Source organism: Peromyscus maniculatus, chromosome 13 (assembly GCF_049852395.1).
Source record: "Peromyscus maniculatus bairdii isolate BWxNUB_F1_BW_parent chromosome 13, HU_Pman_BW_mat_3.1, whole genome shotgun sequence".
Taxonomy (NCBI): domain Eukaryota; kingdom Metazoa; phylum Chordata; class Mammalia; order Rodentia; family Cricetidae; genus Peromyscus; species Peromyscus maniculatus.
The window spans coordinates 15,619,362-15,636,872 of record NC_134864.1 but is presented as its reverse complement, the minus strand read 5'-3'; the positions used below and the strand labels follow the sequence as shown (position 1 = coordinate 15,636,872).

At 38.6% G+C, this 17,511-nt stretch overlaps 1 protein-coding gene across 16 annotated transcripts in view; it reads right to left on the bottom strand.

The window, feature by feature from the left end:
* Positions 1 to 17,511, bottom strand: part of Pam (peptidylglycine alpha-amidating monooxygenase) — a 281,804-nt gene that overhangs the window by 122,142 nt on the left and 142,151 nt on the right. For all 16 annotated transcript variants that reach the window (XM_006985735.4, XM_006985733.4, XM_006985738.4 and 13 more), the window contains exon 4: positions 3,735 to 3,792. In XM_006985735.4, coding sequence (XP_006985797.1) covers positions 3,735 to 3,792 — 58 coding nt within the window. The remainder of the gene's footprint in view (positions 1 to 3,734; positions 3,793 to 17,511) is intronic.

Below are 17,511 nucleotides of genomic sequence, written 5' to 3'. Positions count from 1 at the left end.
TGTCCCTCATTATGCAGCCAGAACATGGTGAAGCTCATTCCAAGTAGCCCCTGTGATATTCCTCACCTCTGTATATATGGAAATAGGCCAACTTTTCAGGCCCTGATTAAAACTTGCCTACTTCCCTCTTGGGGATTTCCCCAAGTAGACCATTTTATTGTATCTAATTAAAAACATCCCTACCCTTACATTGACAAAACATAATCAAATGGTTCCTACTTCTACTCTTACACTTCTTTATTGCCTGAGCAAAGTCTAGGTGTGATTAGGTATGGTCATGTCAGAAACATGGCGGCCAAAGCATTGAGGACCTTCAAAAACACTCTGAGAAAAGGTGTGGCCACCATGTTGACTCCATGATTCTAACCGAGGAAATGAGATTCTGTCCACTCACTTGGGACCACCCGCATCATTCACTTTGTGTTATCAAGAGTTGCTTTCACTAAACAACACCAATGCCAAACTGGGAGAGCTCCTGATGGTGCCTGTTGGAAGGCTCTCAGTGGTCACCTGGGAGCCAGAAGGCTGTATACTTGACGTTGGATAAAATTCTGGCCAGAAAAGGAGAAGATACCCAGTCACCTGTTTGGAATCAGGAAGGTCATAATGATACAAGTGTGCACACACACCTTTTTGTTTACTGCTGTCCAAGCCATAAAATGTGCCTCTAAGCACTGCACCTTGATAGACCTTGGGTTTTGCTGGCACAGTATCTGGTAAATGTCTAGCACCACTGAAACCCAAGCATTTCTGCAGTTTTTCACCTCAGCATAACTGCTGTTGAAGAACAGCCACATTTGGAAATGTTCTATCCCAACTGTGCAGTTCTGTTAATAGTAGTTGCTTGGTAATCGATGCAAAGGCTCAAGAAAAAGAGAAGTGATGGATCATTAGATGAATTTCATCTATTTCTCAATTCAGCTCCGCTTACCTCATTTGTACAGAGTTATCTGATGGGTAGGGCACTGCCATCATTCACTAAGGAAAAGACACATTTATTTACTGGTCACCCATGTGAGGGAAAGCGAGTGGATGAAGATGACAGTCAAATTTCTTGGCTGAGTGAGCTGCTGTCACAGCCAATTCCTCTGAGTGTCTGTAAAACACCTTTCAGACAGCACCACAGTTCAGTGGTCAAATGCAGATTTTAGTTTACCTCTGTCCACGCAAGCCCCTGACTGCTTGTTATAAACAAAGGCGATGTTTTAGGTAAAGTTCTAATTTTGTTCAGATATAAAGTTCCATATCATCATTAGAGTAAGTACCTATTTTAATTCACATTTATGATGATGGACACGCCATTTCTCGATAATTATCTTTTAAAAAAATGAGTTAAATAAGTCATCTTAACACAAATACTGAGAATTATTAATTTTTTGTGTGAGAGTATACAATATGCGTGGGTGGGGTACTATGTGTGTACACATGCATGGAGAGGGTGTTGGAGAGGAGCCATGTATCTCAAGAAAAGAAAGAACAAATGGAGCTGCTATAACCCATATTTTAAAAAAGGAAAACTAAGTAAGAAAATCCAACCTAATCTTATAAAGGGGCCTTATCAAATCTTATTTATCAGAAGAGATAAATTCTGAGATTCAGAATCTGAGCAAGGCACAGGAAAGTACAGAGGTCATCTCTCATCAGACTTCCTTGGAATAGGTTAGCTCTACTCAACACACAGCCACAGCTTCTACTCTGGGACTCTGAGAAGGTTCATCGAACCACCTGTCCAACATGCAGTGTTGGCACCAAGCCCATTCTATGACGTATGCCTTTGTAGAAATGGTCAGTTGGTGCTAACAGCTGCCTTTCCACGGTACACTTAGAATGTGGCCACTAATGAAAGTTGGTGACAGGCTATCTGCTAAACGCCAAAAGACTGATGGATAGAAATTGTCTTTACAACAGGTAAGAACATCTGTAGCATGCATGAGATCCTTCTAGCAATAAAAAGGAAGAAATGCTAAAAAACATGTTAGGATCATAGAAGACTGTTTGATGGCCTTGGAGCTGGAAGCACTGTCATCTTAGAAGAGAGGGGCCTATGAAAATAAAGAAATGTTAGCACCCTGGTTCTAGAACAGAGCTTCATGTGTTCCCCATGACTATTCAGTTACTTGACTGAATATATTTACTTGTACTTCACAATTTTAAATTATGTAAAAGTAAACACATTAATATTATGACAGCAATAACACATTCCAGGGCATATTTATAGTTCTTAGAGTGACCAGCCCCGAAACCACACACTTCTTACAACCCCCTGAAACAAAGCAGTAACTGTTCATGTGAACCCCTTAATTCTGCTGTGACCTATGACAACTGTGTTTACACAGGTGTGCAGGATGGCCTTCTCCATAGAGCAAGTGTGAAATGGGAGGAATTCAAACTACCCCTGAACTTAAACAGAGAAGATATAATACTGGTGAAGAAAAAAAAATGCATTTTATAGGTAAATATTTTTCTTTCCTTGGCTGCCAAACACAAGGATATGAATGAATATATTTTAAGTTACATTTGGGGTTACTCAAAAAACACTATAATTAGGACCTTAAGTTGTTTTTCTATTTTTAAAGTTACTTGGGTTAGCCTTGGGGAACACTAAGCCTGTCCTGGGTAATGTCCAACTACTACACCAAAAACCCTTCAGGCAACGTTCAGCCTGTCATGGTGCTATTCTCATTCTCAGAGAGCCACTACTGAGCAAATTCTGTGCAGAGAGTGCTGTTATAAGTTGTGTTCTCTCGTTGTTATTGCAGCCAGAGTGCAGAGAAAAAAAAAAAACCTACATGCAAATCATTCTGGCTTTGCAGGTCTATAATGGACAATCCTGCGGGAAGCACCTCATGAAAATTTATTCCCAGACTGCCCCATGGCTACGCTGTACACGTTTTACTAGTCACATAATAGCCATTTCAGGCAGCCCACTTGAAAATTAGTTGCATGGGACCAAAGTACAACTCTCATTACCATTAACTTCCCAACAGCAACATTTTAAGACCGAAAAGAAAAGCAGGAAACAAAAAAGAGAAAGAAAAAAAAAAGAACACGAAATAATCTGTCAATCACATGTCTTCCCTACATATTAAAAGTCTGTCATAAGGGATTCTTAAATTAAAACAAGCTAGATAGAAACAGATGGTGCTTTGTCGCTTCTCCTAGGTGACTGAAAGACACATCTGGGAAGGACTTGTCATTTAAGAGTCTCCCTAGCCTACAGTGTAAATAAGAGAAGGGGGGCTCCTTCTCTTTCTCCTGTCCTCTCCTCCTCACTCTCTCTCTTCTTTTTCTCTCTGCCCCCCCTCTTCCTCTTTCCTTTCTATTTTCTCCACCTACCTATCTGATGGGTAAACTATTACCCTCTCCAGTGTTGATTCTAAGCGTTGTCTATTTATAACACGAACCATCAGGTAAACAGTTTTGTTGAGTGGAGAGGAACTAAGAATCCAGCTACAGACAGAAAGCCAATACTGTACAAATGGGACCACACAGCACTGGTGACCACTGATATTGGCACACACCTCCTTATAGCTACCACGACTCGTGAATCTCTCCAGATACAGTGTGCAATCTCGTCTCCAGCGGCTGCCTGTAGTTTCTTTTCGCATTAGGCATGATAAATGCATTTTGGAAATTGACAGTGGAAGATTAATACACTCATAAGCACCAAAGCGAACCTTTTACTGATTTCAAATCGCTGTTCTCCCGTCCCCTACTATCCAAAGAATACTTACTCACAAAGGCTTCCTCATCCACAGGTAAACGCATGGACATGCAGAAGTATGTGTCAGACTGTAAAAAAAGAGAAATAGACAAAACCCATTTTAAATGACTAAGAAGAGGAATGAAATGATAACTATTAAATACATGGCCTCTAAGAACAAAGTGGAAGTACTCCAGTGAGGTGAGAATACCTGCTGAAGGCTGGGCAGCACGTTAGCAGAAAAGCTGAGTCTGAATAACTCAGAGATACTAAAATGTTTTATATGGTGCTTTTCTAAACAGTTTTAAAGCCTGTTTACAAGGGTCATCATCATAAGTGATATTCTAGCATGGTCACAGCTAAAAGGCAACATATTAGACGCTTTTCTAAAAATATGTAAAATGCATTTGCTTTGAAAATAGTAAAAGGTTGTTCTGACCATCTTTGCTATTCATAAAATTAAATAATTTCCTATATCATTTTAAACACGCTACAAACATTAATTACCATATATATTATTAGCAAAAGTTGGTTTTAGATATAATATTGCATATGGTTACTCTCTGATTTTAGATTTTCATGTAATTTATTTAAGAACTCAACGTAATCTCAAATTAGTCTTCCTTTCCCACTAATTGCTCCTTTACTGAAATGGTCACTCTTCTTGTTTGGATGTCACATACATTAACATTAAACTCTTTAGTGAGCCAGGTGTGCTGGAGTGTGCATATAGTCCCCCCTACTCTGGATTGAGCCCAGAAATTCAAACCAGCCTGCATATCATAGCAAGGCCCTAGCTCTAAACAATACATTAAAATAAAGAAATGAAACAGGAGAAATTGAGTAATAAAAGCCTGAACTTGAAGACAGCAGGCCTATGAGGAAGACTTAAATGGAAATCTGTATGCAGTGAAGTGTGTGCTATGGTTGATGATACAGAGGTAGCTGCACCCAGTTAATAATTCATTCTTCATACATTACTGTTGCAGAGTGCTAGAATCAACAGACCCCAGCCACACAGATACAGACCATCCGAGTGTCTCTAAATGTAGAGTTAGCAGCTAAAAATCACGCATTTAACTTAATTTTTAACCTCTGTCTTAGGAAACAAAGAGGTTGGAATACACACAATAAGTTGCAAAATTTGAAAAATTACAAAGATATGATTCAGCCATTGCTACTACTTTTCTTTATGACATTTTTCAATTGAGAAAATAGATTCATTTCTTAAAATCTCTTTTAGAAAATGGGGAGGGAAATGCTAAAAGTTGCACTAAGGCGGAGCCACAAAAAGACTAGAACAATGAACTCTGTATGGAGGACTTACGAGATATGCAGATAAAGTGGCATCTAAACATCTTAAAACCATGAACAACCGTGTCTAAAATTATTCATCAATATCTTTGTAATGTTATAAAATTGATGCTATAAAACACTACCATTTTAAAAATAGTAACCATATTTTTTTGTATTTGGACATCATGAGCTATAAGTATTAGAACCTATATTTTTTGTGACTCCTATAACCCCTGATATTTCTAGAATTATGCTTATTGTGTATCACGCATGAGTTAGTGTTGTCCTTCTATTGTTCTATTTAAAACAATCCAATATGGTAGACAGACATGATCACTCCACTTTAAACCTAGGAATGAAAATAATGAATATTCACTGAGATCTTAGGATGTGCCACCATTTTTCATAATTGTACCTTTCAATGTAGGTACTATTATTATCGTCACTTTACAGACAGGGAAACTGAGGTAATCCCAGGTTTAACAGCTCGGCAAAGATGTTCTATAGACAAAACTGTCCCTTTGATCAAATTCTAGTCATGCTCTTTGGGCCCCACTTCTCAACTATGTACTTGAGCCTTCAAAAACTTTAGATTCTCAGTTCAAACCACTTTTTCCACCCCGTCCATATAAACACATATAAGAGACTCGATAAAAACACTAACACAAGTTGCACAGCTAAACCCTGCACCTCTAGCATGACTCCACCGTCTTTTAAGATGCTTGCTTCACTTTGCAAACAAAAAGTTTTGTCTGTACTAGCCTAAAATTAGTATATAGAGCTAGGTCCCCGGATGCCTATTAAAACTGTTGCTTTGCAGAGGTTCCAATTCTACAACCTTCCTCTGCCTCTTAAGATGTAAGTCTCCTTTCTCAGTCTTCTCACGTCCAAGGAATACTGCTCAGCTCTTGATGGCTCTCTCTGACCCATACTAAGGAAACCTGTCATAAAGGTTCACAAAGACTATTTCTCCTTCCGGTCATACCAATTAACAAACCCAGATGGCCTACGCACAGCTACAAACCCTTTTCATAATCGTCAGCACACCCCAAACTTAAAAGGTTGCCTCCCTGTTGTCCTGGCAAGGTTCATTTAGTTCACAGCGGATAAGCTTCCCTTAAGAGTCCCGACTGAATAAAATCTATCCTTCTCACGTGAACTCATATCAGGTCTTGGAAACCCACACATATAGCAGCTGAGGTCTGAACATAGCTCAGCTAACACATCACAGATAGTCTAAAGCAATGTGATAAGTAACAACTTAAAAGCAAGGATAGCAGCAAGAGCACATTGAAGCAGTTAAGGCATGTATTTATAACCAAAACCCCAAAACACTGGGATGAAATTCAAATGAAACCAAAATTCCTTTAATTTGAAAAAAGTGCTGCTTTTACTCTCTTGTTCTGATCCAGTTCAAGTTACTGCTGGACCAGAAAACTTACTGAGTTAAATGGATACATCAAATTGCATAATCTGATTCTCTTGACAAAATCTAAAAGCAAAAATGAAATGCATATATGTATATATATGCATGCATATATATAATTACACAAAATATAGAAAAGTACTGTTAACATCAGATCCATGCTGTGATTTATTGCTCTTATCAACTGTGATTTATTGCTCTTATCAACTGCTCAATTTAAAACTAGAAAAACTTGGGAATGTCTTTTCTCTGATGAATTTACATTCTTAGATTATATCTTCTTTGACCACGAAAATGTTTACATTTCAGCTGGTTATTTCCTAAGATGCTAAAGTTCATTGCAAAGAAGATAAAGACAGGAAAGGAAGTAAAAATCTGGGGGAAAGAAAGGGACAAGGAGAGGGAGAGAGGAGGGAAAGGAAGAGAAAAAGGAAGTGAGAAATAGACAAGTATCTTACTCAGTTATTTGGGGAGAGGAAAGTCTATTACGAGCCCAGCACCAGTGTCGACCATGAACCATCACAGCCTGATGTGCAAACGTACTTATGCTCCATTTTTGAGATAAAGAATAATTTCTCTATGGAGAAAAGACTAGACGCCTTTTCCCTAAAACTGAGCACATTTAAAAACACAGTATAGCCAATCAATAATTTGCCTTCAGCTGAAAGCTCTGAAAAACCACGCAGTTCAATAAAATGGGGGAAAGAGCTGTAAAAGGAACAGGAGGTTTGGTTTTGCATTATTTTATTACCACAGTATGGTACTTAGAACTGAGGTAAGAGTCCAGAATCTACGTGAAGAACGCACCACTTTAAGGGTGCAAATTGGACAGACAAATGGTAACGGATGATTCATGGACATCTTCAGTGGTCTCGAGGTTGGCAGAACATGAGTGCGCATATTCTTCACAATGCTATTTGTTTCATTCTCACAAGCGCATTGTGAGTAGAGTTAGCAGTCAGTACATCTCTTTATTTTTTTTAACAGAAAATTACTGTGTTGATCCACTTAAGGCCACCCAGGTAGTTAATGTTGGAATAGGATTAAAAGCCTTTATAGTTTATACCTGAAGACGATCAGCGATAATGAGATATAGTTCTTGTCATTTTCATTGTGTTCAATTTTAATCTATTTAAACTTGTAATTGTGACTAGCCCTTAAAAATCTCACAAACTGTACTTTTTAATAAAGACTAAATCGTATATTCAAATAAAATTAAATTTTTTCATAAGTAAATAAATACCATTTTTGGTTTCTTATCCCTGGGATGTAGTTTTTTTGTTTTGGAAAATGGTATTTGTCGAACACTTGAAAGATTATGTTGGTGATTATAATTTTTTTTTTTACTGAAACACATTAATTTTATAGTGGGTCACCAGTAATGCATATGCTTTAAGCTGAAATCCCATGCTGTAAGAAATAATCCATCTAAAATGTTAGTGCTATGTGTTTTCATGTACTAACTATGATAAATGCAGTGACCAAACAACTTTTTATGAAATAGCAGATCCGCTGAAGGCAATGATGTCTAGAAAAGAGGGATGTACATTATCAAAGAAAGAAAGAGAGGGAAAAGTGGTGATGTGGCTCACACTTGCAATCCTCGCATTCATGATGCTGGAGACGAGAGGATTGCCCAAAGTGTGAGGCCATTCTGGGCCATTTAATGACTTCTGGGATAGCCAAAATGAACAGCATAGCAAGATCCTTTCTCACAACATAGAAACAAATGAATCAATACCATCATATCTGTGATATAATAAATTACTATTGGCCAGCAAAGCCAATTATGCTTTTTAAAATGATAAATGTAAAGAACACTGTTTTTAAACAACATCTTGATCTTACAGCCTTTATTGTTCAACAATATTAAAAATATTTTGCCGGGCGTTGGTGGCGCACGCCTTTAATCCCAGCACTCGGGAGGCAGAGGCAGGCGGATCTCTGTGAGTTCGAGGCCAGCCTGGGCTACCAAGTGAGCTCCAGGAAAGGCGCAAAGCTACACAGAGAAACCCTGTCTCGAAAAACCAAAAAAAAAAAAAAAAAAAAAAAAAAATTTCAAATAACTGGGATCCAAGTCGTGGCTGAGTGGGGAAAGGGGCTTACTGTCAATCCTGACAACCTGAGTTCAGCCCCCAGGATCCACCTAATAGAGGGAGAGAGAAAACTGCCAAATATTGCTCCGACTTTCACGAGTTCAGCATGTCACACACATGTCCATATAATGCCCACAGGCACTCATAATCAAATATACAAAGGTAATAAACATTTCAGATATTTTATGGACTCTGTCAGAATTTAGCCTGTGATTCTTTGTAAAAGAGAGAACATCTATTGGGTTTATTGTTTCATTTGAGACTTTTCCATTTCAGTAATTTACCAAGATAACACCATCAGGTAGGTAAATGACAGAATTTTTTTCAAAATGGAAAACTGACACTAAGGAAGAAGAGTAACTTGATTGCAGGAACAACAATTATCTAAGCTTGATAAAATAAAATTAATATCTACTTTATTATAGCACTCTGCTTTACAATATGGAAAAAGAAGCTAGGTGTGGTGGTACATGCTTTTAATCCCAGCAGTCAGGAGGCAGAGGCAGGCAGACCACTGAGTTCAAGACCAACCTAGTCTACATAGCAAGTTCCAGAACAGTGATGGTTATATAGTGAGACCATGTCTCAAAACAAAAATAGAAACAGACGAACAACAAAAAGAGCAATTAAAAGGGTATTTTTCAGATGTCTTCTATATTTGAAAACTATTATCAGTTTTAAAACACAACTTCAATTGTTTATCTGATTAATGGAAGCCATAAGGAAATCAAAGATACATACAAATTTAATTAGAAGCTTTAGTCCAAGTCTCCTAAATTCCCAATATCACCTGCAAATGTTTCACAAAAGCCTGATGATAGAAGACAGTGACGCAGAGTAGACCCACAGCCATTCAATTGTCACCATTTTGTTTCTGCAAGTCAAGTTATTTAAATGCATATTCATAACTCAAATCAATGCTCCTCTCTAAGGCTTTTGGAAGACACAAATATAGTACCTTACTGACCACTATAATAGTCTTTCCATTTGAGCACACAGAATTTTCCATACATCATCATGAATGTTCATTTCTACTCTGTGGGAAGAGCATTGTATCAGAGCTTGGTGCCAGGGGACTGTCTGCGAGGTCCTGCAAATTCCAACTGCTAGCACAAGGCTCAGATGCACAAAAGGGAGAAATAACAAGAATCTACATAGCCACATTTTCCAGTACTATCTGTTTTGGCATATCAGCCAACTCTGAGTCAGGAGAGAGATGATAATGCTGATGCCTCTCTACTGCGGCTATGGGGAACTATATAGGAGAAGCATATTTGTTTTTCCTTAAAAAATGGTGTATGCTAGAAATACAGGTTGGGCATCTTATTGCTGGGGAACTCCTGTGATATTCTATTACTAAGTATTTTTAACCATGAGTTCCTACACAGAGAGCAGCTCGGTAATGGCCATTACTGTAAGAAATAATAGTCTTTGTTTTTATTTAGTCCTTTTAAAAAAACTGAGATGCAATAGTTTCTGTGGAAAATGAGGCTAATAAAGCCAACTGCTTCTTTAAGTTATTATGGGACAAACAAAACCAGCTGTATACTATTACATGTAGAAGCTGTTGACATAAAACCAGTAATTTTTGTTTGGGGAAACCAAAGGTACCATTCACATTCTAGTGTTGAATGCTATGATTTGATCCTGATTGGATAATATCATTTTATTGTGCAGGCAGAAAGAATTCCCCAGACTGGCTTTACTGAGAAGACTAGAGAATGCAGTGACCAAAATAGGTTTCCAAACAGATAATATGGCTCAGTATTTCTGGCTTTGCAATTGTCTGCTCTCTTGAAAAATATTCTGTTGTGTACAGTAAAGTTAGTGGTAACTTACCATAGTTATCTGCTGTTAAATTACCAGAACTATCGAAAATAATGAGATGAAGAAGGAAGGTAGTATATAAATTGCTTAGTGGTGTGTGTGTGTGTGTGTGTGTGTGTGTGTGTGTGTGTGTGTGTGTGTGTGTACCGAAACATCATGATATACACCATGAACAGAGACAATGAAAAAATAATACCCAGTGAAAGAGGAACCATTTTGTAACAGAAACTGGTTTTGTGCTGCAGAATAAGTAGTTACTCAGAAAGTGGGTCATAATCTCTTTACCAACTCCTAGTCATACACACATGAAGTCGAACCCAAACCATGAAGCATCCACAAAGGTCTACATGTTCTCCATATTCATTTTGTTAAAATAACAACAACAACATCAAACTATCTCTACACAGAGATCATGAGAACCCCAGGGCATCTGATGCTTCTGTCAATGCACACAGGAAAAGAACTAAAGGACATCAGGGTTCTCTGAAAAGAATTTTCATCACAAGAAAAAGAAAACACTTGGAAAATAATTGTTCAGTGTTTTTCTTTATATGGGTAGGTTTATTTTGCACTCAACTTAAGGAATATTGGGTGAGGTGAAGAAGTGTATGTCGGGGGGGGGGTCATAGAGGTAATCTGTGTGCTACTCTGAGTGAACTAGGTATAGACGATGTGACAGAGAGCCTCAGTTAATCAATTAGGGACCCAGAAAGAACAGCTGGGATGTTATTTCTTGCACTTGGGCATCAGACCCCAGACTCTGGCTCTGGACTGCAGCTTTTACAGCAGCTGCTCTCAGATTCTCAGAGCATTTGATCTGGACTGAGTCATACAGGGCCCCTACCTCGCAATCACCCTTCTTAGTCTTGATAATTATGAGACTCAATCACCCATGTATATCCCCAGTCTATCTCAAGCTAGAGTATTCTATAATATAAATTTGAGTATCCACTATTAGTCCAGTATCTCTAGAGAACTTTGACTAACACATATAACCCCAATAGGTAATGGAATCAAGTTGCTGTTTCCCAAGGTGACTTGAATATATGTTCTTAAGAAACTGATTGTGCTGGTTAGTTTTTTATGTCAAGTTGACACAAGCTAGTCATTTTAGGTGATGGAGTCTTAACTGAGAAAATGCCCCACCAAACTGATATGGGCAAGCCCGTGGTTCATTTTCCTGGTTGATGATTACTAAGGGAGGGCCCAGATCACTCTGAGTAGTACCACCCCTGGACCAGAAGTCCTGAATTCTATAAGAAAACAGACGAGCAAAGCAGCATTTCTCCATGGCCCCTTCAGTTCTTGCTTCCAGGTTCCTGCCTTGAGTTCTTATTCTGACTTCCCTGGATAACGGACTGACTCCAAACCGTAAGATAAAACAAATTCTTTCCTCCCCACGTTACTTTTGGTCATGGTGTTTTATCACAGTAATAGATTCCCTGACTAAAATATTGATGCTGACCTGACTTGGAGGAATATATTCCTTCCATTTCATCCTAGTATAAAAAGAAGCCAGAGCAAAGGAGCAACATTCAAAGAAGAAGATTTCTTGAAGCAAAAGCATTGAACTTATTTTTTTTCTTTCAAGTTAGAATTTAAAATACGTAACTGAAGATGGCAGGAAAGACAGCTCATTTGCTAAAGTTCTTGCTCTCCAAACATGAGGACCTGAGTTTGGATGTTCAAGCACCCACAAAAATACCCTTATGGTGGCATATGTCTACAGTCCTCGTGCTGGGGCTGAACAGGAAGCAAAGAGACCAGTGAGTTCCTGGAGCATGAAACACAGTCAGTCAGCCACATTGGTAAACTCCACATTTAGTAAGAGACGCTGCCTCCAGAACTAAGGAGAGTGACTGAAGAAAGCCTCCAAAGATGGCCTCACTACACACACACACACACACCACACACACACACACACACACACACACACACACACACACAGAGAGAGAGAGAGAGAGAGAGAGACAGAGACAGAGACAGAGACAGAGAGAAAGAGACACACACAGAGAGAGACAGAGATAGACAGTGAGAGAACTTCATTACAGATGCAATTCCAGTATGTCACTTTTCAACGAAGTCTCACTCATCTTCCTCCCTTTGAACTCAGGAAGTGAAAGCCATGGTGAAGAGTTTATGTCAGGCCGTCTGAAGTGATTCTTTAAGGCTCTTCTCATCCTCATCATCATGCCTAGCTCTACCCTACCAACTCTGGGCAGCCCTGCCAGTCTAGACTGTAACCCTCTCGCACCAAACACTGAGAGCTCCAACATTATTCCTTGAAATCTCAACATATAATCTTGTTTGGTGTCAATAAATTCGTGGTCTAAGAGAGGCCAAACTGAAATTTGTGTGCTCCCCATTAGAGTTGTATACAGAATCAAATGTTAGTGGATTTTATCCTTAAGTTACTTCATTCTAGAAGTCTGCTTTTATTTTTAGACTACAGTCTCACTGTGGCTGGTGGTGACAGTATCTCAATGCCAAGCAGCTCAATGGAAGAGACATTGCTGGCACGAGCTCTTTGGGAATCACCAACATGAACGAGCCAATGGTGCGAAAGGCATTTTCTTGGTGAAGGAAGACGCCACTCGGAACTTCTCCGCACTCTCATACTTTTCATTATAATGGGGTGTAATGAACTGATTTTTGCCACCACAAGGTTTTAAAAGTGGTAGAAGTGCACTTGTGTCTCTGTTGGGGGAGGGTATTTGTGAGGCAGAAACTCGACTGTCTTGAGTAAGGGCTTTCCCAATCTGAAGCTACTGGCTATTTCCTTGTAATTAAGTTTCCGTAAATGTGTAAACAGTCATGATTCTGAACTTACTGGGGACATTACCTAGTTACACATACTTTCCTCTAGTACATATGTATACACACACACACACACACACACACACACACACACACACACACACACACCAAACCTGGAAATCAAATGTACTTGTTCTGTCCACATGGAAAAGGTCCCGTCATCTCCACCCTAAACACAGCATTTCAACATCAAATGGCTTATGTGTGATCTGACTCCATTGTAATATCTCTATCTTGTCACAGTCATGTCTCTAACACTTGTTCATTGTTAAATCTCCATTCATACCACACAGAAATTTATCCCTTTATGGCTATATTTTATTAATTAAGTGACAAAACTGAACAGCTGAGCAAATCCCAGGAAGCAGACACTGTACTACATATGCATGTACAAGGATCATCTACACTGCACAGTTTATAGACTACTATTTTACAGGAAATAATCACACAGATAAATACTAAATTTTTGTTTTAAGTGATGTATAGGAAAACTACTTGCAGCTGTAAGAGAGAGCAGTTTGGAGGAAATCATCCAGGTGAGCAGAGCTGCCAATGATTTAGCATAGGAAAATGTATTGTCAACGGTTCTGTAATTGGAGAAAACTTGGTGTGATTGAGGAAATATATGCCATAGCACATGGCAGAGTAAATTGTTTTTAACTGGACTGGAAAAGCTGATGCGACATCCATGCGCCTTGTGATTATTGCTATGGACTTTAGCTATTTTGCATCTATGGACAGTAAGAGTAAACCATTGAAATTTCTCATAGAAATGGTCATTTCTAGGGAAGAATTAGATGAGCCTTGCAAAGAGACATTTAGGTGTTCAGAGAAATGATGATAATAGTTTGAATCCAGGAGATGCTGGCAAAATAGGCAGGAAGAAAATGGATTTTGGAGAGGGTTGAAAGGCAAAATATGACTTGAGTGTATACTTGAGTAGAAGTGGGAAGCAGAGTCAAGGATGGTGCATGCCCTAGTTAACATTAGCCATCAACTTTACAGCGAAGACAGGGTTGTGAACTGAAGAACTGACCAGATAAAACAGTCCTGCAGGCTTGTCTGTGGGATACTGTCATGATTGGTAATTGTTGTGGTAAGGCCCAGTACCTTGTGGCCATCACCATTTCCTGTGTAGATGGTCCTAAGCTATACACAAAAGTTAGCTAAGCATGAAGTTGCAAGTGATCCATTAAGCAGTGTTGCTACATGGTTTCTGACTCAAGGTCTTGCTTAAGTTTCTGCCTTGTCTTCCCGCAATGATGGGGTGTGATGTGGAAAAATAAGCCAAGTGAATCCTTTGTTTCCTCCCCTAAGTTGCCTTTTTTTTTTTTTTTTTTTTTTTGCTTAGAATGTGTTTTTTTTTTTTTTTTTAATCACAGCCACAGAGATGAAATTAGAGCCATCTAGATACATGGTTGGCACAATTTGTATCACTCTTTGAGATATAAAACACAAGAAGACAAATTTGGAAATATCTAAGTGCTTTTGAAAAATCAACACATAAGCTTGAAGGGCAGCTAGATCACCAGGAGTTCAGTGGAAAACTTTGGCTTCAAGAAGCAAATGTGTACAACATAAAAGCTGGATGACAGCTGAATGATGGGGAGACTAGAATTTTGCTTTGTGGGTATAAAAGGAGTAAAACATCAAAAAAAAATCAGAAAACCCAAAAGAATTAACGATAGTATGCAATGGCCAAGGAACAACAGGACAGGAGTGGAAAAAATAATGAGAAACTTATGTCAGAGAGCCAATGGAGAGGAATGCCTTCAGAATTAGACAATGTTGAATAAGAGCATCAAGCTAAATCCATGTTAGTGGCACGCTCAAAGGCATAGTCAGAATAGAATATTCATATTGGGTCATCTAATCCCTAATGTATTTTAAAGACCATATTCTTCCCTATGGATCCTCGTCTAAGGACTCTGACTACAGACTCTGTTCTCATGACTCAAGTCCTTCTCAAGGCCAGGTAAGGTCAATCTCAGCTACATTCACTGTCCCCATGACTTTCCCCAACCCTTCTAGCCCTGTTATCTGTACTGTCTCTCCAAGCAAAATAATGCCTGCAATAGTGGTATATGGCAGTCACCACACACTTTTCCCACTACCTTCCTCAGTGATGGCCACATGGCCAAGAGTGACATGGGAAATGGGGATAAAAGAATATCAATAAAATAAAAATAGCAAAACAATAAAAACAGCAATACTAGCAACAAAAATCAAACAGATTGAGAAGGCTGAGGAAAAAGGATGAGTCAGTAAGTTATTTAAATGTTTCAAATATTCAAAACAGAAATGTAAAGAAAAAAATTGAAATAATACTGATTTACTTAAGTAGAGTATACTTAGCAGAATCTACTGAGTAAAACTCAATGGATACCAGTTCATTTCAACCTAGGAAACCATTACTGTTCATAGACTAATGGGCTCTACATATCTTAGAATCTGAACACTGGATTCTTCCAATACACAATGATTTAAATGTATTATTATCCATAAGAACTAATGAAGAGATGTATTACAAAAGTGAACACTTTTTCGAATGAAAGAGTAAGGAAAAACACAAATTCAAGATTAAAACAAACAACTTGAATCCAATAGGGTACTAATACAATAGGGTTCAATGTATTCACACTGATCTGACAGCTTTGGGCAAGGCTCCAGTGTTACAGACAGGACATGGTCATAAGAGAACTAATATTTTTACAATATTAAACTGCTGTAGTCAAATTCCTCTCTCAAACAAAACATATTTGGCTCTCTAGCAGGCCTTGAAGATGGAAACAGGGAGAAAACATGGCAGAGATGTTAAACAGGAAGTCCCTTGAAGGAAGAAAGAGTAATTCCACAGTTACAGCTTCCAGAGTTGATAGCAACTGAGGGATGATAGCCATACATTCCATTCATTTGAGACTTTTCTTGCTCAAGGCCATTCATAAAATGCCTAGGGCCATTCTTTCCAAATACCCAGATGCCACACTGACAAACAAAAAGAGGAGGAGAGGAGACAGCTCAATAAATAGTTGTTCTGACTGTCTGAACCAGAGGACACAGGGATAACTTATTAATAGTTTAAGGTATTTCTCCCCTTGTATGAGATCAGGAGCTCAAGGTGCTGAATTAGAGCTGTGTGTGATGGTGCAGGCCTGAAACCCCAGTGCTTGGGGTTTAGGCACTGCAAGTTCAAGGCCAGCATGGGTGGACTATATACTGAAATTAAAATCCTAATTTTCTGTGAACATTTTAATAGTGCATGAATTGTAACTGTTACATATATGTGCGCATAAAATTTACATAGTAGTGTATGCTACTTGCACTAGACTGTGACTCCTGGAATTGGCGTAATATTCCACTTCCTGGTAGATTGTTTCCTAAGCTTGTATTGATACATAGCAATTATTAGCAGAATTTTCCACTTAAAATTTCCACGTCAATTTTTATTCATTGTACATGGCACTTAAAATTGGCACAATGACCAAGCACAAAATAGCAGTGCATTGTTATAGCTATGAAGTGTTTGTTCCTAAAACCTATAAGCACTCAGTTGTTGGAACAGTATCAAGAAGACAACTTATCCAAAGAGCATATACGGCACCTTGTCCACGTGTAAGAAGACTAAGAAAGAATCATCAGTAGAATGAATGCATTTGGGGCAGATTTTGGAACATTATTCCAACCAGCCAATCAACAATGACATCCAGGAATTAGACGACTTCAGCTTTCAGATTTGTTTTCTTTGGCCCTTTGTCTCTGGGACTATCTTTTCATAACATGATGGATGCAGTAACACAGTAAGTCCCCGGCATCACACCCACACAGTGCTGCTTCCAAAGCCAGCAGAGGAACAGTCTCTCCCACATGGTCCCTTTTGAGCTTAAAACTATTCAAGAAGCACTTCAGTTCCTTGAGACCTTCAATACCCAGCTCTAATCCAATCATCAATAAGGAAAAGGCACAGAACACAACTGTCTTTGTCAAATCCAGACTGAGTTGAGCTAAAGAAGGCAAATACTGGAACAGAAGTGGGGAAAACATATGCCAGCAAAAAGAAGGAGTCTTTTATGGACAGCCAAAAGGTCAGAACAGCATATTTGTGAAATCAAAACCAAATCCTCATAATTCTAATTTTAATCTTTGGACGACTGAACTCATTTTAGTTCATTGGCTTAGCATGCTCAGAACTTTTGGGAACCTTTTTGCTTTGATCTAGTGAAACAACAAAGTTAATTCAACATACTCATCTAGACTTTTCCAGCTGTAGCTCTTAATTAGTGAATTTGGCAAACAGGAACAGAATACACAAATTGCCCATGTCTAGGTCAGTAAACCTGATGATGATC